Genomic DNA, 22,013 nt, shown 5'->3' on the forward strand with positions numbered 1-22,013 from the left:
AACCCAAAAAACTGAACCAGACCAGTTGGGCACTGGCATTCCCCTCTTTAAAAATGTTAACTAAAAAAGGCTCTGGATAATTTATGGATCTAAGGATTCAAAGACAATCAGAGATTAGATGATGCAGCAACTTTAATTTCTTTCAGTTTTAGAGCACCAAACGTTTAAATTCTTTTTCATATGCAAAATAGTACTTGTTAAGTCTGTTGTTATAAATCTTTGTTGCTGGAAGTAAAATGGACAAGGTAATGAAATATGAAAAATATCTAAACTCAAGGTCTTTGGGAAACAATACAACTGTCTAATGAAAAAGAATTAAAAATCAACAAACTACTATTGGCAAAGAGAAAATTGTTTTGTTAAACAGTATAGCAATACTGATATGAATGACAACAAATTCACATTAAGTGAAAGAACACACTAGATAACAGTTCATATTCCGGCTGAAGATACTGAGATCATTTTAAAGCTATTTAGTTTAATCTGTGATTTATATGAACTTTAAAGGAGAATATTTTTAAATGTTTGCATTTGTAAGTCTATTTTCTTTGGAAGCCAGATTTGACTTACAATTAAAGAAAATAATATGACCCAAACCTTTTGAGAGCAATATTTTATAGCACATTTAGATGAGATTCCTTTCAAACCCAATATCTAAATAACATGTACATATATCCATTCCGTATTTCCTTATGTAATTGACATTATTTTATTTTGTGTAACAGTCATATTAACATTTATTTGTCAATGACAAGAATTAGGACTGATGTTTATGTATCATCATCAATGAAGTCAGATGTTTACCCATTCCATGTGAGTACTAAAATGTGAACAGATTTTTTACATAAAGGTGAAGAAAAATAACTTTTAACCCACACAAAATTTATTCTCTGGAAAATTAAACTGCCATTAAAATCTCATTGGAATAATAATTTTAACATTTTTTTACACTGTTTTCACAGAGGTCAGCAATTTCTGTATGTAATACAATTATACAAAAGGAAAAAGGCACCGAGACAATCGGTGTATACGTAGTAGAAAAGTCGACATGAGAATAAAATGCAACACATAGCACATTTTCAATTACATGAAAATGATTACATATATGCTCACTCTATAAAACAGACTGCTTCACACACGCATCTGTTTATATTTTTGACCAAAAATTGTAAATAAATGTGACAATAATACAACACTGTTGATAACCACACAGACACTTTATATTAATAAGATCCACTAATGGTTTAGAGTCACTAGCAAATATGCTGGAGACAATTCAAGACCAAGGAAAAGGTTAATCAGCAGTGTATTTCTTCAGTTGTTTGATAAGAGTTTTGCTCACGGAGCATTTAAACTTTATCACACTGTTATAGCCATTATTAGAAAAATAAGTAAGAAAGCTCTGTAGAAACTATATTATTAAGGAAGCTTCTTGCCTCAAAAAATGAAAGAACTAGGAAGGAAGGAGGGAGGGAGGGAAGGAAGAAAGGAAAGAAAGAAGGAAGGAAGAAAGAAGAGTAAGGGAATATTGAATAAAAGATTCCACTAATTGAGCTTTTCCATAAAAATTTCATTATTTTGAGAAATAAAATACAATGCAAGAGTATTGATCAGTGAGGAACCTCGTGTGTTTTAGAATAGGTCCCAACATTTATCAAGACCCTTAAAACTCATATAATAACTATTCTTCCTCAAGACTAATTTAACTGAAAACACATTTATACACTTTCTTATTTCAAAATTCTAGTAAAAATCTAGCCAAAGGTTGGCCATCTCTTCCAAACAGCTTTAAAGATTCCTCAAAATTGTTGCCACTATATTATATTCACCACAAAACAAAAGCAATCTCAATAAAATTATACAGAAATATAATAAATCAATTAATTTCATAACACAAGCTACTACTGGAATTTTTCTCTTGATAAACTTAAAGTAGTATTTATAACATCAAAATGCTGTTAGAAGTATCACCATTAATTTCTAGCTCTGCTTCAAACAACTGTTTAAATATGCTTCAATATTAAGAGAGTCAATTTATGTGCAACAGCTACTCTGGTCTCCCCTCACACAACAAATGCCACATCATTACAGAATACTATAAATATTCTCAATATTTATCCAAAAAGACTTCCCAAAACCAAAACAAGCACGATTCCTCCCTTTTCCTCCTCCCCACTCCGCACACTACAAAAAAAACAAAAAAACAAAAACCAAAAAACAAAAAAAACAAAAAAGCCCCCAAACTTCTTAGGACTCTATGGTACATACTTCAGTTTTCTGGTTTTTGAAATCGCCTGGTTAAAGCAACATGTGAAATTTTAAAAACCAGGTTTTTAAAAGAAGGCTTCCTGTAAAATTTAAAATAAAAAGAATGTGCAAGCTAGAGGGAGAAGGGAGGAGACCAAAAGCAGAGAATATGACATAATGATCTCAAATCCTCACTTCCAAGAAGCCGGCTTCTACTCCATTAGAATTGCAATGACATTTGGGTACTGAAGCGGCCGTCCTATTTCAGGGTTCTGGGATACTGATCCTTTATGGGCCTTTTCTCCTGTCGGTGCTTATGGATTACTTCCATCCATACTAATGGGGGTTAAGAACAGGAATCACTACGAGGACCAACCCCTGAGGGAATAAATGGTTTGACTGTTAACCAAAAATTAAACCATCAGGAGGAGGTTGGCACAGTCAGAAACTGACGAGTGAAGTGACGTTAGGAGGTTCACAACCATCCACCTTCAACCAGATGTGAATGGCAAAGAGAAGCAGTAAGTCTCAGAGATAAGGAAAAATTCCTATTTTCTCATTAAACAAAATAGTCATATTTAATATGAACTGCTAGCAATATCTGAATATATAAACAAAGTTTGAAAAATAATTTTTTCAGTATATAATGGAGTATTATATTTTATCTATTAATTCATTTTAAACACATCATCAGGTGAGAGATCACATGTTAATGTAATAAACAGAAAGATGTTATAGTTTTTCTTTTTAAAATAGTCTTGAATATTTAAAAGACAAACTCAAATGCCTAACAGTAAAAACTGGATTTACTGATAATCAGAATAATAAAGAAGAGGGTGAAGAAGGGTCCTAATAAGACAATTTATAACACAGACTATCAAACTGACATAGAAATAATGTCAAACACCTTGCACAACTATTGCCACCACAGTGATTTTGCTCTTATAATTAATTAGAAATTTTCATGTCATAAGCAGTTGAAATTTTACAATAAAATTATGCCAAACTTTTGTTAGACGAATAATCAGTTTCCTTCCTGTTCCCAGCCCACACAACATAATTTTAGGGTACTCCACACTATTCAAGGTAAGTATACAACAACCACCCCTACCACCACCACTGAAACAGCAACAACAAACATGCTATGATTAAACAGTATTAGGCTTTGCTCTTTCTGTAGTCCCCAAGAAAGCCTATTTGGTCCTCACTACGGTCCAGTACAAGTGATTAAGAGAAAAAAGTCAGGATATCACTTTTTGATAGGTATTATTCAGCTTTGATGAACTAACTCTGGTATCTAGTTTGAGTGTACATGAATAAGAGTGGGGAAAAAGGGAAGAAGACAGGGAATATTTTTAAAAAGGCACATACTAGTCTAAACAGGGAGAGAAAAGAGCAATATTTTTACATTCATTTTTTGATAATAAACTCGTAATTCCAGTCTATCAAGCTGATTACCTTAAGATTATATTAACCAGACCTCAAGCTATCACCAAATCAAATACAGTGATACATCAGCAGTCACAAAACAGCCTAACTGAATGAAAACATTATTTCACATATTCAAATAAGCTCATTTTTCAGTGGGATAACCACAGATCTTTGTGGAGGAAAAGAAAACTTCAAAATGTAAAATGTGTTCATACAAAATATTACATCAGAGAAGAAAATATGGCTACATTTGAAATGAGGGGAAATGGAAACTCAGATGTACCTTATCCACAGCATTTATTTTGAGAGAAAGAGAAGGTCCTGAGGCTGCTGTATTAACTTGCTATTTGAAACAAAGGATCCTAAGAACAAAACAATCAAGGAACTAGAGTTTAGAGCAGCAGTCACAGAAACACTGCTTTTAGAGAAGAATCCAGTAATGCAGTTCATCTGGTGTGATGACAATGAAGCCATTTAGATGATGATAAAGGGAAGCAAGAAATCTTACTGTATGCAAGAATGCAAAAATGCCAGCACCTATGGCTGCTACTATACATTTGCTCAAAGGTCAGTCTTATTTCATTTAGGATACTGATAGAATTACTAGATAAATACCTCCCCATTCTTTGCTTTATATCCATCACTGTAAAGATAACTTAGAAGGAAATATTTGAACAATGATGGAAAGGAATTTTTGGAAGCCATAAAATCAACATATTATACCAAGAAACACTTTGAAAAATGTATGTTGAAGTGAATGTACAGAAACTCATTATTAAATATTAATTTTTTTCATTAAATATCCTTTTTAAGGAAGCACAAGAAAGAGGTGAACAACATTAATCCTAGTCTTAATTTCTCTCTTACTATCACTATCACACTTAAAGGTCTGATCTACAGGCACTGAAACATTTCATGAATAATACTATGTAATACATTTAATATTCTATATCAATAGATCTCATACAGAATTTCCTGGAGAGCTTAATAAACTGTAGATTATTGGGCTCCCTTCCAGGCCAAATGAAGTAGAATCTCTGGAGGTGGAGTTTTGGAATACAAGTTAAATTTTCCTCCCTTCTTTCCCTTCTCCTTCATTCTTTCCCATCTCCTCCTTCCTTCCCTTCTCCTCCTCCCTTCCTCCCTCTCTCCCTCCTTTCTTCCTTCCTTTCTACAAGGTCTTGCTCCGTCACCCAGGCTGAAGTGCAGTGGCGCTATCTTGGCTCACTGCAGCCTTGACTTGCCAGGCCCCAGCGATTCTCCCACCTAAGCCTCCTGAGTAGCTGGGACCACAGGCATGCACCACCACACTCAGCTAGTTTTTAAATTTTTGGTAGAGATGGGGTTTCGCTATGTTGCCCAGGCTGGTCTTAAACTCCTGAGCTCAAAGTAATCCGCCTACCTCAGCCTCCCAAAGTGTTGGGATTACAGGCGTAAGCCACTACGCCTGGCCCAAGTTAAATTTTCAAAATAATTTTTAAGGATACTACAGTTTAGAAACCATTATTTCACATTTTGTTCTTGGAAAGAAAGTGTGTCCTCAAGTTTGATGGGAGTCTAATGTGTATTTGTTCTTTAAGACCCAACTCAGGGATTATCTTCTCCAGGAAGATTTTTTTGAATTTCATGTTGCACTCTTCTACTAAATCCCACGGTACTCTATGCATGCCTCTATCTTAATGCTTCATTATACTAGATTGAAATTATCCCATTCTGTGGTCATCTTCCTACCTTAGAATGTAGGCCCCACGAGGGCAAAGACTTTGACCAATTTATTATCTCTGCATCTGTAGCACTTGGAACAACAACGCATGGCACATATCTAGTACTCTTAAATATATATTAACTGAAGGACTAAATAAATCCATGCATAACACAAGATTCATAAAAACTAAGACTCATGTAATAGTGTGATTGGTTTCTTCCATAGGGAATTTAGTTCAATTCAATATTTATTGTCTGCCTACTATGAGCAAAGGGGTACAGAAAGATACTAACAAGGCATTGACTACTTAGCTAGGGGGGTGAGAGACATATGTAATAAAAAACTAGCTATAATTCCTGACAAATCTTAATAAAATTGAGAATAAAACATAAACAAATTGCAATGAGAGGACAGAGGAAGACAAATCTTTTCTTTCGCCACTGATATGAGTGAGATATGGGCTAGACACAGGTTACGCCCTTCATAGAGTAGTAAGGGGGTCATGTAACAATTAAAACACCTTGGATTCCCAAAAGTGGTCAAGGAGCAGAACTGATTAATATGCTTTTGGAATATAAGTGTAGGCTAAACTGGCAGAATAAATCAATTCCAAATCTTTGCAAATCAAAGTCATCTACATGACACGAAAGTACCACCATTTGTGTCCTGAGAAGAAAAAAAATTTCTGATCTTCTTTTCTAGTCTTTTCTCTTTCCCCAGCTGTTTTTTCCCCCTTAGTTCTGCCATTCAATCAAGGTGAGTGGGATTATTGATAAATATAATGTCCTAAGTAGTTTTTTTTTTTTTCAAACAGGGAGGCAAATGCAACATGCACAGCATGGGTTTTAGAGTAATTTACACCTGGGTTCCAATCCCAGTTCTACTACTTACTTACTGAATGACCTTGGGAAAGTCTACTTAACCTCTTCATGCTGCAGTTTCTTTATCAATAAAATGTTGATAACATTACTTACCTCACAGTATTGTTTTGAGAATCAAGCAAGTAATAAATTATTGTGCTAGATCTTAGTAAATTATAGCTGTTAACTATCACTTTGGAGGGCAGAGACAATGTTTTAAAATTAACGTTAGAAAATACTTTGCAGCATGCTTAAACTTGTATTCAATATTAAATATGGTTAGCAATAATAATACTAACAGCTACCTTCAATGTAGGCCACAGATGAACTGGGGACAGTGAATGGAAACAAAATTAGAAATAAAAACTATCAATGTGAAATAATATAGTGATAACTCAAATAACTATATATCTAATAACTGTCTTTGTGAAAAATCTCTGTGAATTGTCTAGTCTATGTAGGCAAATGGCAATTTTACACAAATGAATTTGTGTCCTTTCTATTCACAGCTGGATAGCGATCTTGAAAAATATTTGGTGGTGACTACTGTTCTTACTCCATCAAAAATTTACATCTTCCCATAGCCTATTTTTTCTTTCACTGGAAAGACTACGATATCATTCAGTATCCCCACACATCTTCATATTGACAAACACTCTCAATTCTTTTACCCCTTTCTCCTATTGGTACTATCTTACTTTGCAGTTATTGATTATGCTTCTGATTCACTTGGTAAGTGAAATGAAAATGATGATGGTATCAAGCAAATGATTTAACAAACAGCCCTGGGCATCTTCACTAGGTTAGATGAAACTGCCTTACCAGGCCCTACATTTAAACATGTGTATATTAATCAGGTAGTTATTTTCTCATTGGGTTTTCTTTTTTTTAAATTGTGGTCAAATTTATTATTCCTGTCAGCAAATACAACATTATTGAGAATTCACTAAATGCACAGTAAGATAATATGCAAATGGATTTCAAACAAAATGTGGATTGTACCGAAGACACAAGAATATAGAAGAAAGCTTCTGAAAGATAAGGCAATATTATGCTAAACAAATTCTTTACTGATTTGACATACATTTTGTTTACTGCGCAGCAATAATTATCTTTTGCAGCTCATTTGGGAGAAAAATAAACCCCACAATTCCAGGTTTACAGGCTCCCATAAATGTCAGTCAATTGCCATATTTGGACTATATCATTTTATTAGAAAACTTACGGGATTTTAATAGAACTATATGAAAGTGGGTTGTCTTTTTCAGATTTCTGAGCCAACACCTGCTCCCTACCAGTGGGTCCCTATTTGCTATAATTACTGAGATAGAAGATTTTGCTATTAAGCTTTCATGCAAATTCAAGCACACAAAAAAGCAGTAGTACTCTCTCGTACATTAGATTCAGTAGAGTGAAGTGGGTCCCCTGAGCCTTATTTAATCCTTTTCTAAAAGAACAGACAACTTTTTGGGAGTAATTACTATAAGTTGTGTCAATCTACAGAAACAAATGTATATTTTGCTGTGCGTGAAGGAGAACAGCAGCAGAAAGTACCCCAAACCAAGTATAATATCTAGTAAATACATAGAGGAGAAAAATAATCCTAAACTTATGAAATGTTTTTCTATTCAGTTATCTGAAAAAGCCAGGGCACCTTTGCCTTTACAAATGAATATACATATACATATTTATGTTGTATGTGTAATGGTGCATGTGTGTATACAGATACATACACTCATATAGATAATTTATAAACTTTGAGGACTTGGCAGCTGGGGTGGAGGTAGGGTCTTTCCAGAAATATTAAAAAACCGTTTATTAGTTTTTAAGCCATGAAGGCTTTGATACTTACGCCAGATAAGTCCCTAGGGATGTATCAAATCTCACACACACAATTCTGGGAATAGTCTGAAAAAAGGTAGATTTAACAAATAACAATTAGTTAGGTCTTTTTCTCACTAAGAGTGAAAGCACCAAGCTGGTCTTACTAATGTCTTTCACTAAGCTCTGTTACAGTTACAAATAAGACTGATAACTCTTTCTATTAGGAAGCTAACAGTTAGCAATGCAGTCAGTTGTTTCAAAGTCTAAAAAGATCATTATAGCTTCAAATGCCTAAGTCCAATTTCTCAGTAAAATCTACATCCCCTCTTCAAGTCTTTTTTCATACCGTTGCTGAAAACACTTAAATGAGATTTTTTTGCCATTTTTGCCATTTGATTCAGGTTCTAACTCCTACTCGTTTATTTGAAAAATCCTGGAAAAAGCTCACTGATGTAACAATAAAAGGTGGATTTTTCCCTTTAATGCAGCCCTGTAACACACATTCTCAAACCTCATGTCATCCAATATAGTATTTGTATTTTTTCTTATAATTCATGTGTATGAATGCATAGAGCTGCCATTTTTTAAACTAAAAAAATACAGAAGTTCATGGTCGTTTTGGGTTTCTTTTAAGGCCTTTCAGTACAGCCAAGCTGAAGTAATATCTATGCATTGTTTTGTTATTATGGTAATAACAAGTTCTAGTTTACAATAATATATAGTACTCAGTTGGGACTAGAAGCAATGATATACTGCTTTTTAGTAACTGGTAAATAGTGTGTTTTTGTCTATTTTAACTAGAAATGAGGAGAAAAAAGAAACTATTTTTAATATATATAAAACATACTCTGATAAAGTATATGCATAAAATGATATATTAGGTAAGAAGCAAAACTGAAAACAGCTTATAATATTCCTGATTAGAGTTCCTAAATATAAAAACAAATGAAAGTGCCTTGCCATTAAAAAGTTAGCACATTATACAACTTTTACATACTTCAGAGGAAATAAAGATCTTGCGACACTGTTCTGAGGAATCTTTACATTTATAAAAATTGAAGGCTTAATTTTGCAAATACAACTTTCAAGCTGTATGAGCAAATTTAACTTACATGAAAGGCACAAGATGACATCACGTTGAAGAACTTTATCTGTAAATTTCATAAAGTCTAGTCACAAGTTACTAGAAACTTCATAAGGAATCTCATAACTGTTTTTAACATGATGTTCCAATTCAAACTGAGAACTGGATAGTCTTCATATCACAAATATAAATTGAAGTGAGAGTGAAGATTTAGAGAGAGAACAGTTTCTTATTTTGGATGCTACCTGCTTTACGCAGTGTTGGTTACTAAATACTCAGAGCAGAAAATTAAAATTGAATTGTTTTCCATTTTCAACAGCTTATCTACTGTATTTTCAGTTTGTAAAAAGTGTATTTTCACACTACTGCAATTTTGAAGAGTCAATCACTGAAAGAAATTTTAAAGTAAAGTCCTGCTCTATTAGCTTCCTACATTGGAATACAAGAATACAGGAAGTGCTTTCAACAGAAAGTTACGTAGTTCTACAGTACAACCTGTCTAGAAGACTTGCAAGGGACCAGTACAGTGACTTGGTCTCTTTGGATCAGGCAAAAGCGGAGGCAAATGAAAAATGAACTTTTAAAAAAATAACATATTAAAAAAATTCCTGTATGAAAATGAATACTTGTTTGCACTTAGATTTAGTGCTTTCGAGAGGAACTGAGGCACAATGAAACTAAGTGCACAAAGGGAACATGCCACTGAAATAAAACAATTTTCAATGTGACTGAAACCCTTCATCATTAGATATGACTTATGCTAGAGTTGGAGAACTACTTTTTCATATTAAAGAACATTACAAACACCAGGGACTGGCCAAACTATGTTTTATAAATAATATGTAGGGTGATATTAAAATTGTATTGCGACTAAAATTCTGGTTTTTAAAATCACTTAAAATTTTGATTTTTCATAAAATGGCTCTTTTGCTAAATTAAAATTAACTTCAAATCAAAAACATCTTATTAAATTTCTGGAGGACTGTTAGTTTAGCAATGATAATGTACATTTCTCAGTTTCCTAAACAAGCTCTACTAGACACACATATTTTCTTCATTTATGTCAGTATGAGATGTTCTTTCCATAGAACTTAAAGCATTTTGGTAGAATGTTGAATATGATTCTTCAAAGAACAGCTCTTCTAATGGTGACTTGGTAGAAACAATATGTTTGAATTGGAAATATGCTGCCTTTGATGGTAACTGCTTGCTTATTCTATTCATCATGACTCTAGCAACGCATGCCATCTACATACTTGCTGTCCTTTTGACTCTTTCATTTCAGTCCAGTGATTGAGTTCTTCTTCTCCAGAGCTGTTGAGACCTAAAGAAATCCAGCCTATCATCTCTTTTCTTTTCATGCTGCGTTTGTTATACACAGACAGTATGAGTGTCACATCAGAAAGCTGAAATAGGGCCACTTGAAAAACAAAAGTTTCCTTGTATACTGGATTTGGCTGCCCTCTGCGGATGGATGTCTTGCATTTGGACATCTCTTGACCCATGGAATTCAGTAGAGTTAACTTAACATATGTATCTAAAGAAGAAAAAGACAACATACCACAAATATCATTTGAAACAAACTCAAAACAATTTTCTTATAGGGTAAGAAAATTAAGTATTTATAGTTTATAAGGATATGGTGTATACCATGTTTAATGGACATTCAACCAATTCCATTTTGATGTAGATGATTATAATATGTGACAAATACAGAAAATGCTAAATAGGCCAAAAATATTTTGGTAGTAATAATATCTTAACCTTACTATTTCTATGTAATAGTTAGAATTTAAAGGTATACCTCATAATCCTTCCTCCACCCTCCCACCCCATCCTTGACCTCCCACTACCCTCCCCTGCCCGTTCCCATTCCCATTTAGCTTCACTAAGCAGGACATCATAGCATTAATAAACACTTAGCAAGCTCAATTAGCCACAACACTGTAAAGCATTCCACTGTTTTCAGAGAATAAGAATAAACAAACAAATAGAAATGAAGGCAAATGGTGAAGAGGAAAAGAGGAAGACAAGAATGCAAAGATGACATCAAAACAGCTTAGGATGAAATGTCAAAAAAAATCTCTGCATGGATGTGGTTTTTAAATATACTTTAAAAACATTTAAGGGCAAAAATGAAGCCAAATGCATTAAAGGTTCAAAGTTTAGCAAACCAAGTAAAACTTTCTCCTGGTTTCATGCAAGAGTACATTTAATGTGCTTTCAGGATAGTTAAAATACTATAGGATTGTTTTTTGGCACAAATTTAATGTAAAATTTTAAGAATGATATCTGAACTATTTTTATGAATTACAAAAAAAATTGATGTGATGTTTAGTGTACGAAGTGAAACATAACAGTTCATTGCCTGATTATTTGGGAGACAAATCCTCTCTTTATAAGACTGTGTTTTCAAGTTTTTTAGACTCATGCAAATGATCTTCAGCATGTTGATCCATCATGTGTACTTCATATCAAAATTTCAATTAATTTTAAAGAAAATTGCAATATTTATCAGGAAATATCTATTTCTGTTGTATGAATCAAAGTACAAATGAATGAAAAAATAAAAATTTTTATTTTAAAAAGTTTTGCTTATTTCATGTATGCTCCGAATACCATCATCCATAATCAGAGATAAATTCTAAGTTAGTTTTTTTTAAAGTACCACAGATAATAAATGTGCATTGTTTTGGAAACCAACATGGTGGACAGCTTCACTGCTGGCAAGTTTTAGGGTATTTTGGTTTTGCATGAAAAGACAACATCCAATTAGCCTCTACAGGAACTCACCTCGGATTATATAAACCTGTCCACCTATCAAGTGTTTTAGACAACAGAACAGTCCATCTGACAACAGGGGGTGGAAAGCAGTAAAAGAAATAATGACCAGATGTCAATCGTTGGGTGAAAGAGGGTCAAAGGTTAGAATTAAAGAGGAAACACTGTTCACTGGAGTGGAAGAACACAAAAACTTTAGCATTTTAATTCAGATAGAGGATTGAACAAAAGGGATGTTGGGTAAATTTAATGGGATGAGAATTTTTAAGGTTATTGTGTAATCTTAAACAAAAATTACACTTTTTAAAAGGGGGACATCTTTTTAATGATATCCTCTTGGTCTAAAGCACATTGAACATAGAATCATGCATATTATCAGACTATAAAAGACTGAATAATTATAAAGATCATCAGAATTATTATTATGCTTATTGCTAAATTTAAAATGTATCAATTTAATATTTCAAATACTTTTATTACTCCCAATATATATAAATTAATTATGCAAAACAAAATAGGACTATTGAAATTTTTGCTCTTGAATATTGCTCTTTCTTTGGAAAAATGGGGATTATTCAGTCTGTAACATAGTTCAAAGCTTAGAATCTAGGTATATAGGAGGGGCTATAATCTTATATAATATATACTGTTTAGGACAAACTGATAAAACTGTTTTACCTTTTACTTTATAAATATTTCACTTTCATAAAATTACTTTAAATTGACTTATACTTACTTCCTAGTTACCTCCCACCTAACACCATGGATTATCCTTATACTGAAGATCTAATGGTAAAATAATGGCAATTGCTATAACCTATTCTGTAACCTGAAACATTGACTCTGTGTTGAGGATGTTAATCTTTTGTCATCTGTTTATTATCCAACCCTGTGCTTGGCCAGACCTCCCGTTTAGTTGTGATCCCTGTTGCTCTGTTTCTATCAGAGTGACTACAGTAAGGATAGAAAGGAAAACATATCATTTCATTCTATTTTTTAGCATCTCCAGCTAAATATTTGTCAAAAAAATGTAGTAAATTATTAGCTAAAGCACAAGTGGCAAACTGATAACTGGGGGCTCAATGCAACCCTAAACAATGTTCTGTTTATCCGGCACAGTGCTAACAATCTGTGAATCTGAAAGTCTTCTGGCAGGGTGTGCACTCTTGCGTTTGTCACAGGCCTCACCATCTCCCCATCTTTCACCTATGAGTTTTACTCATTTCAGTTATCCCCCAGGCCTTTTGAGTTTGCATTCTAAGTCTATACTAATGAAGATGATCAAGTCACACTACCAAATCCAAATCTGTTTATTCTAGAAATTGCTTCTTTTCTCCCACTCAATTTCTCCTTCTGAAATGAGAAAGGGGACAATAATAATTCCATCCTTTCATGCACCTTTATCTGATTTGAGTCTCACACCCTGTGAGAGACATGACCTTAATTTTACCTATAAAGAAACAGACTTAGGGGAGTGAGGTCAACTGTCCAAGGGTAGAAATATGAATTTAAGCCTTCAGACTTTTAATTCAGGGATAGACACCTTCTATGATATATGTAAGAAGCAAGCTTTCCAATATTATTTGGGGCAAACCCAATATATTATAATAACCTTTTACTTCCATTGAATAAATAATTTTCACGACAACTAGAAAGAGTTAAATTCAAGGATAAAGTTACCCCTCCTTTATTTTTTAATTTTAATTAATTAATATTATTATTTATTTTTATTTTTATTTTTTTAGACGGAGTCTTGCTCTGTCACCAGGCTGGAGTGCAGTGGCGCAATCTTAGCTCACTGCAACCTCCGCCACCTGGGTTCAAGCGATTCTCTTGCCTCAGCCTCCCAAGTAGCTGGGATTACAGGCACGCGCCACCATGCCCAGCTAATTTTTTGTATTTTAGTAGAGATGGGGTTTCACCATGTTGGCCAAGATGGTCTCAATCTCCTGACCTCGTGATCCGCCCACCTCGGCCTCCTGAAGTGCTGGGATTACAAGCCCTCGTGAGCCACCGCACCTGGCCAAATTTTTTTTTTTTTTTTTTTTTTTAAGACAGGGTCTTGCTCTGTCACCAGGCTGGAGTGCGGTGGTGCAATCTTGGCTCACTGCAGCCTTGATCTCCCGGGCTCAAGCGATCCTTCCACCTCACCCTCCTGAGTAGCTGGCACTACAGGCTCAAGCCACCATGCCTGACTAATTTTTTAATTTTTTGTAGAGTCAGGGTCTCACTTTGTTGCTCAGGCTGGTCTTGAAATCCTGGGCTCAAGTGATCCTCCAGCCTCAGCCTCCTAAAGTGCTGGAATTACAGGAGTGAGGTACTGCGCCTGGCCCCCCTCCTGTAATAATTACTTGCTTCTTGGAATAAAACATGGCATTAAGTAAATCTGTGAGAATTCTTTAAGAAAATTTAAAGTGGCATTATTATTTCAGATTTCGTTTCAAATTTTTAGTTTACGGCATTAACAGCTTTAATTTTAGCTAAGTATAAAGAAGCTGGGCCAGGCGCAGTGGCTCACGCCTGTAATCCCAGCACTTTGGGAGGCCGAAGCAGATGGATCACCTGAGGTCAGGAGCTTGAGACCAGCTTGATCAACATGGTGAAACCCCGCCTCTACTAAAAATACAAAATAATAGCTAGGTGTGGTGGTGGGTGCCTGTAGTCCCAGCTACTCAGGAGGCTGAGGAAGGAGAATCGCTTGAACCTGGAGGTGGAGGTTGCAGTGAGCCGAGATCATGCCATTGCACTCCAGCCTGGGTGATAAGAACAGAACTGTCTCCAAAAAAAAAAAAAGAAGCTGCCACTTTCCCAGTTTACCTCTTTTAGGTACCAACATTTTAGAGGAATATTGGGTGATAATTTCACTATCCTCCCATAACCTACCCTGGCCCTGTTGAATGGGGAGAGAGATCCAGAGAGAGAAGTGTAACAGGCATAACATACATATAGTTAGGGCAGAGGTATGCTATCCAGCTTTCCCTTCTTAGCATCCAGGGTAAACAGCAAACTGTTCCTTATTCTGTTTGTCCTGGTAAGAGCAAAGCCCATTCCATCTAAGAAAAGTCTCTGCTGGCAGTACTGGGTTATAATTTTAAAGGAGAAAAAAAAAAAGTGAAGTAATAGTTTCTTCTTAAATTGTTAAGGGAGAAAGAAGGAAAATATAGATAGAAAATAGTTCATAGTACTGCATGCAGATAGAAAACACATTACTCTTCAGTTAACAACAATAGCTATATACATTCCTGTTCATATTTGTGAACATTACTCACTTTTAAAGGCCCTGTAACCTTTTCTGGCATTAAAAGATAATGGCTATGATAGAGATTAATTTATTTTGCAGACACTATGAAAAATTAAAAGTTCTGTCACCTTACTATGAATACTTTGAATTTCAAATTTTTCTACTTCCCAAATGACTGGAAATAGAAAACATGAAACAGATTAGCTGATGATTACACCATTTCATTTTGATTGGTAAAGACTAAATGATAGGATTGAACTCCCTAATACTGAGAGTCCCAAAAGTGCAGAAAACATTAGAATTAAAAAAATTATTTTTCACTCACTGGGTGGTCTGTTTGCTGCCAAATTTTTGAAGTGGCTGCCTTTTATCACTTCTGCTGATAGTCTTCCAGTTGTGGCATTATAAAGCAGGCCAATAAGAATTTCTGGAACTGAGCCGTGTTCAAGAGACTGACATGAGGATGTACTTTCACTACACGACATTTCTGACACGCTCATTTGGGAGTCACAGCCCTGTAATCAATAATAAAATGTTTATAGTATTTTGCAAGAGAGATATATTAAGAGATACATTGTTATGCCATGTTTATTTGGATTAGGTAGGTAAATCACAACAAAGATGAGTTGCAAACCAAACACCAGATTAGAATTATTGTCCTTAGCATATTTTAGCCCCTAGATTTCTTTTCTTTATGTAAAAGCCAAAGAAGTAATAGGAAATGAGAAGATTTCATAAATCCCTGCATATTTATAAAGAAATCAGAGAAATGTTGCTTAAACTTATAGATGTTAATAAACTGTTTTTTGAATATGAGAAATTATTGTTTAAAGACTATCAACCTTAAAAGACTGACAAAGATTTAGACTCAATACATCAAATGTCCTAACTGTGCCTTTAAATAAACAAAACAAAATTACCTGCTATTTATAAGCCAACATCTAAAACACAGAGATATAGAAAAGTTGAAAAATATGGGAAAAATTAATCATGTAAAAAATAATCAAACAAATTGATGTGGTTACATTAGTATCAGTCAGGGTTGGCTTTAAGGGAATAATCACCACTAGAGATGAAGAAGTATACAAAATAATGATAAAACATTGAAATTACTAAAAAGTAAAATAATCCCAAATTTGGATGCATTTAATAACATGGACTCAAAATATAGAAAGCAAAAATGGCCAGAACTAGAAAGAGAAACACAGACATCCATAATCACTGGGTACATAAGCACACTTCCCTCATTAACTGACCAAATTCAGTAACTGACCAAATGGGCGGACAAATAAGTACCATAAGGACGTAGAAGATTTGAATATCACAATAAGCAAAATTGACCTAATGGTCATATGCAGAATATTATACCTAATAACTATAAAATATAATTTTCCCAAGTATGCATAAGTTTTAAATTAAAGCAAATAATAATTTCAAATGATGAAAATTATTCATAATGTTTTTTGATTGATTAGAAAACCAAACTCTGTTCTAAAGGAGAATAAAATATCTGTAGTTTTTGGAAATTAAAGGTATACTTTTAGTAACCCATAGGTAACTAAATGATAATAAAAATAAGTGATTTGAAAGACTAATAAAATGAATAAATTTCTGGAGAGTCAATTAAGAAAAAAGGGACAAATAACAATGATCAGGAATGAAAAAGGAGACATCACTACATATTCTACAGACCATGAAAAAATAATAGGAAAGGATACTAGAAGAAAGTTGTTTCTTCTAGTAAATTTGAAATTTGAATGAAATATACCAGCGATCTCCAACCTTTTTGGCACCAGCGACCAGTTTCCTGGAAGACAATTTTTCCATGGACAGGGTGTAGAGGGTAATCTAATGCTGCCACTGATCTGACGGGAGGCTGAGCTCAGCCTGTAATGTTCGCTAGCCCACTGCTGCTCACATCCTGCTGTGCAGCGCCCATTCCTAACAGGCCATGGACTGGTACTGGTCTGCGGCCCGGGGGTTGGAGACCTCCAAAATAGACATCTTTCTAGAAAGTTATTACCAACCAGAAGAGACGCCGGAAGACTGTTCAGAAACAGTCTTACTAAAGAAATTGAATTTGTAATTAAAAGCCTTTCCAAAATACACATACAAAACAAAAGTAAGAAACTTTGGCCTAGATGGCTTCACTAGTGAATTCTAATTAATAATGCTAGTTTTACACAAACTCTTTCAGATATTAGAGAAAGAGAAACCACTCCTCAACTTCCTTTAAGAATTTAGCAAAATATTAAAACCAAAATCTAATAAGGGCATTATAAAAAAGAAAAATTACAAGATTTTCTCATTCATGAGTCTAGATGAAAAAACCCTAAATATACTATTAGTAAACCAAATCTAGCAACATGCAACATCATACTTAATAGCAAAAAATGTTAATGTTTACCCTTTGAAATTGCCAACTATTACTACTTTTAGTCAACACTGTAGTGGAGATACTAGCTAGTGAAGATCCTAGCCTTACTAAAGACAATAAAATGAAATAAAAAGTATAATGATTTGGAAGGGGACTAGATTTTTTAAAAAAGCCCTTATGTGCAGATTACATAATTATGTACACAGGAACTGCGGTGGTATACAGAGGTAAAATTTAGAAATCTACACATTACTATATATCAGAAGCAAATAGAAAATAAAATTTATTAAAATATCATTTATTATGGCATTTAAATATAAAATATGTAGGAATAAATGTAACAAATGATATGCAAGGCCTCTATACAGAAAACTATGAACATTATTGAGAGAAACCAAAAAGTGCTATATAAACTGTTACTGTATTAGAAAGCTCAATTTTGTAACATTCTCTCCAAATTAATCAATAGATTAAATTCAATTCTAATAAAAATATTGGCAGGTTTCTTTGAATTGTTTGACTTCATTAGTAATCAGGGGAATGGAAATGAAAACTACGAGGTAACACTACACAACAAACAGATGAGCTAAAAGAATACCAAGTGTGGTGAGGACAAAGCACTGGGAACTATCACAGTTCTCTTGTAGAAATGTGAAGTGATACCAATGTTTTAAATGTTATAAATACACATACCCTATGATCTGGCAGTTCCACTCCCACATATATACCCATCAGAAATAAGTGCAATGTTTATCAAGAGACATATAAAAGAATGTCCATAGCAGCACTATTCATATTGGATCCAGGCAATAGAATGGATAATTTGTACTGAGTTCATACAATGGCATACTATACAGCAATGAAAACCAATTATAACTACATTTACATTTACAAATGTGATTTTAAGTAAAACATGTTGGGCCCAAAAGGATACCTAGCTGCATAATTCCATTTACGTAAAGTAACAAAAACAAACAAAAAATCAAACAACCCAAAAACCAAAACCTCAAACCAAGCAGAACTAAACCATTATGTTCCCGATGTATTAATAGGTGGTAACATTATAAAGAAAAGCAAAAAAGTAATTCACATAAAGTAAAAATTGTAGTTAACTCTGGAGGTGGGAGAGAAGAACAGTGATTTGGAAGGGCAGGATGGGAGTTTCTGGGGTTACTGAGACAATGTTTCATTCCTTGACCTGGATGGTAATTACATGGGTTTTGCTTTGTGATAAATGGGTTGCACACTTGCATTTTTTACCCTTTTCTAATGTGTGTTGGGTTTTGAAAGAAAGAAGATTTAAGAAAAGAACTACATGATGAAAAGACACAGTATACACAAATGAATATACAACGATAAAAATATACATAACTTTCTTTGAAGATTCCCAAAGAGATCCAGTCCATGAATTAAAAAGGAAAGAAAAAAAAGACACTAACAGTATTCCCTGTAACAATGTAGTTAAAATTTTTTTTAATGTTTTATAAGAATCCTGGAGTTTAAACCTACTACTGGCTGTAGAAGTAATGAAGGAGAATTAATACATACCTGGAGCCTGAACAAACTTGTTGGACTAATATACAGAAGGGTAAAATCTCCTATTTTTAACTCTAGACTACAGAGTGGAAGCCAAAAGGAATATACATTTTATATTCTTAAGTCATGGGTACACAAAACACATAGTTTGGTATGTTTTCATGACAGTTGGAGAAGAAAACAATTTTAGTAAGTTTCAATTAGGATATATCATCACTTATGAAAATAGTGTCAAAAACATGCTTGAGCACATTTGGTGCATTTGTTACATTAGGCTATAATACTAGCAGCATCTGTTAGAATATTGTGAGATATATTTTTCACAATTAACTTACTGTCAGATAAGATGTGAACCTAATAGTTGCTTATACACAGAAGTCATACTGCCACTTTTGAGAAACAAAGCGATGCCCAAAGAAAGCGATGGAAAGGCCTTTCTCAATCCTAAGGAAAACACTCCCCACTTCGCTGCTGTGAAAATCGTTATCTTCAAGTCCAACCAAAAAGCAACAGCATTAAGATCCTTGTTGATCACATTCTATTTTAGTAAGCCCTGCTGAAATATAGTGGTGTTTAAATAACACAAGAAACTATTGCCTAGAAGAGTTCATTATGAATTTATGCCCTAGAAAAAGTGCTCATCTCGTGTCCCTTCCACTGGCATTAGTGTAACTGCCCATTCAATGTTGGTAGAGTTGTGGCAGTCCAAAGAGATCACTCAGTACAAGAAAAGCAGTAAAGACTAGCTATGTAAACAGAATCACTGTAGTAAAAAGAAAAAAAAAAGTGGCATTGGCCTATAATTTCAGCTACTTGGGAGGCTGACAGAAGAGAACCACTTGACCCCAGGAGTTCTAGACCAGCCTGGGCAACATAGCGAGATCTGTCTCAAAAACAAACAACCTCAAATTAAATATTGATGCTATCTGCCCAAATGGCATCTTTCCTCAGACTACTCCTCAGGGCATGCTGCTCCATTCAGTGTGTGTTCAGGAATCTCCATCTACTCCCTCTGCAGATCTCATCATTAATTTATAACTGGGGCTTGCCTAGGTAGCAGTAGCTGCAGGTGATTAATGCAAAGTCAAACAAATTCCAATCATAACTAGGTCTACTTAAAGGAATAGTCCCACAGGCTCCCCAAAGTAAAACTTCTTTCCATCTTGCATAATATTTTACCTCTTTTTAATACTTCCCCTCCTTCCCCCTGAGTCTTCTGCCCTAGGGTAAAGGATTACAAGTAATTCTGTGAAAGTAAAGTATATGTAATTTTTACAGGAATGAATATACTCTATATGTTTACCATAACCAGAATTAGTGGTTAAGGTAGCCATTACATTTCCTTAATGGTGTGAGTAGATTAAAATCAGGTGGAAGCTTGTAAATACATAGAGAAAAAACAATATGATTAAAAATACAATGTAATTCCCATTAAGTAAACATACTGGGCTTTTTATTAATATTAAATTACTTCCAGCTTACTTGTAACTACTTATGCTCAATATTTTTTAAGGTGAAACCACTGAACTGTACAATGATAATTACTATAATTGAATTATCTATTGAATAGTATCTGTGCAACTTAATTCTCACTGTGTCTGGAAGATAGCATTCAGTTTTTAATTTTATTTATATGTGAAATGCTTCCATTATACTTTTCTGAAAATGGGGCGATCACAGAGGGTGCTGCAGTTAAAACAAGGGAAGTCACCTGCTGCAAAGTTAGAGCTGCCACTAATGATGAGCTTCATCTCTAGCAGCAAGGCTCCCTCCTCAGGGCCCTTTCCTAGCCCCAGGGAACTAGGTAAGGAGGAGATCACCAGAGGCAATTTCAGGAGAGAGGAAGAAAGAGCATAATTGCTCCAAATCCCACCTCCTTTCCATCCTCCACACTGTAAGTCTAGCAAAAAGGAGAGCCAGGCTGGGTTTTAGTAGGGTTTGTAAAAACACCGAGTGTATCAAAAGGACAGCCTACTGGAGTGAGCAGTGGCTTTGTACAGTTTGTACACAGGCAGCTTCAGGCACTCACTGATCCAGGCCTCAACCCATGTCACTAGGAACCAGTTCTCCTTTATCCATTTCTCAGGTTTGTTTCCCAAATTTGGCTTCATTCTCTGGCAGACTTTTCCCTCCTAGTTGCCAGCAGCTCTGAGTGTCATGGGAAAGAGGAAGACAGCATCCTACTTGCTCAATCCCAAATCCTGGAACTTGCTGCTTAGAGCCCAGGAGATTTAATTCTAGGGCTTTGCAATAAACTCTGCTTCAGCAGAATACAGGGGCAGGTTAGTCTCCCAACCAAAATCTGGGTACTGTGTGCATAAGAAAGATATGAATGCTAGGCAGAAAAAACAGACGTCAACTACAGAGCCCATTCAACTGAGTTGTCTGGCCCTGCTTTTTCCCCCTTGGTCTTCAGTGAGGACTGTTATCCATATTACTGGGGAGCAGGTGATGTTGCTGCTGTTGCTCCAATTGTAAGTACCCTCTACAGGCTCTTGCTGTGCAGTTATTAGCCTTGCAGGAACCAAGGAAGATGAAAAGATGGTTCAATGAAACGGAATCATGATGTTACCACACTCATGGAACACAGCTCTGACATTCAGGTTAGGGGTAAGGAAGAGCTACAATAAAAGCAGAAAACGATCACTTTTTCTTTCATAAGCCCCACATATTAACACTAAAAATTAACATATCTAATATTTAAGATAGAAGAAAAATGAATCATAGAACATTCACATAAATAACCATAATAACAAAATATTTTATCAGCGTTTGACCATAGCAACATGTGGAAATGGTCATAAAAATCCCTGCTATGATCCGCCGTGTGCAGTGGCTCATGCCTGTAATCCCAGCACTTTGGGAGGCCGAGGCAGGCAGATCACTTGAGGCCACGAGATTGAGACCAGCCTGGCCAACATGGTGAA

The 22,013-nt window shown here is 34.8% G+C and overlaps 1 protein-coding gene across 7 annotated transcripts in view; it reads right to left on the reverse strand.

Annotated features, from left to right (window-relative positions):
* Positions 1-114: 114 nt before the first annotated feature.
* The window catches only part of SYT14 (synaptotagmin 14), a 241,003-nt gene continuing 219,104 nt past the window's right edge, over positions 115-22,013 (reverse strand). For 3 of the 7 annotated variants that reach the window (XM_030813066.1, XM_030813063.1, XM_030813062.1), the window contains 4 exons: positions 15,499-15,688; positions 11,945-12,001; positions 10,408-10,688; positions 5,087-8,151 (listed from right to left, as the gene is read on the reverse strand). In XM_030813066.1, coding sequence (XP_030668926.1) covers positions 8,092-8,151; positions 10,408-10,688; positions 11,945-12,001; positions 15,499-15,688 — 588 coding nt within the window. In that variant the 3' untranslated portion in view covers positions 5,087-8,091. Of the gene's footprint in view, positions 10,689-11,944; positions 12,002-15,498; positions 15,689-22,013 lie in introns of all 7 variants that reach the window. The other 4 variants (XM_003273018.4, XM_030813064.1, XM_003273016.4 and 1 more) reach the window with 4 other exon arrangements.

This window comes from Nomascus leucogenys, chromosome 5, assembly GCF_006542625.1.
Source record: "Nomascus leucogenys isolate Asia chromosome 5, Asia_NLE_v1, whole genome shotgun sequence".
NCBI lineage: Eukaryota > Metazoa > Chordata > Mammalia > Primates > Hylobatidae > Nomascus > Nomascus leucogenys.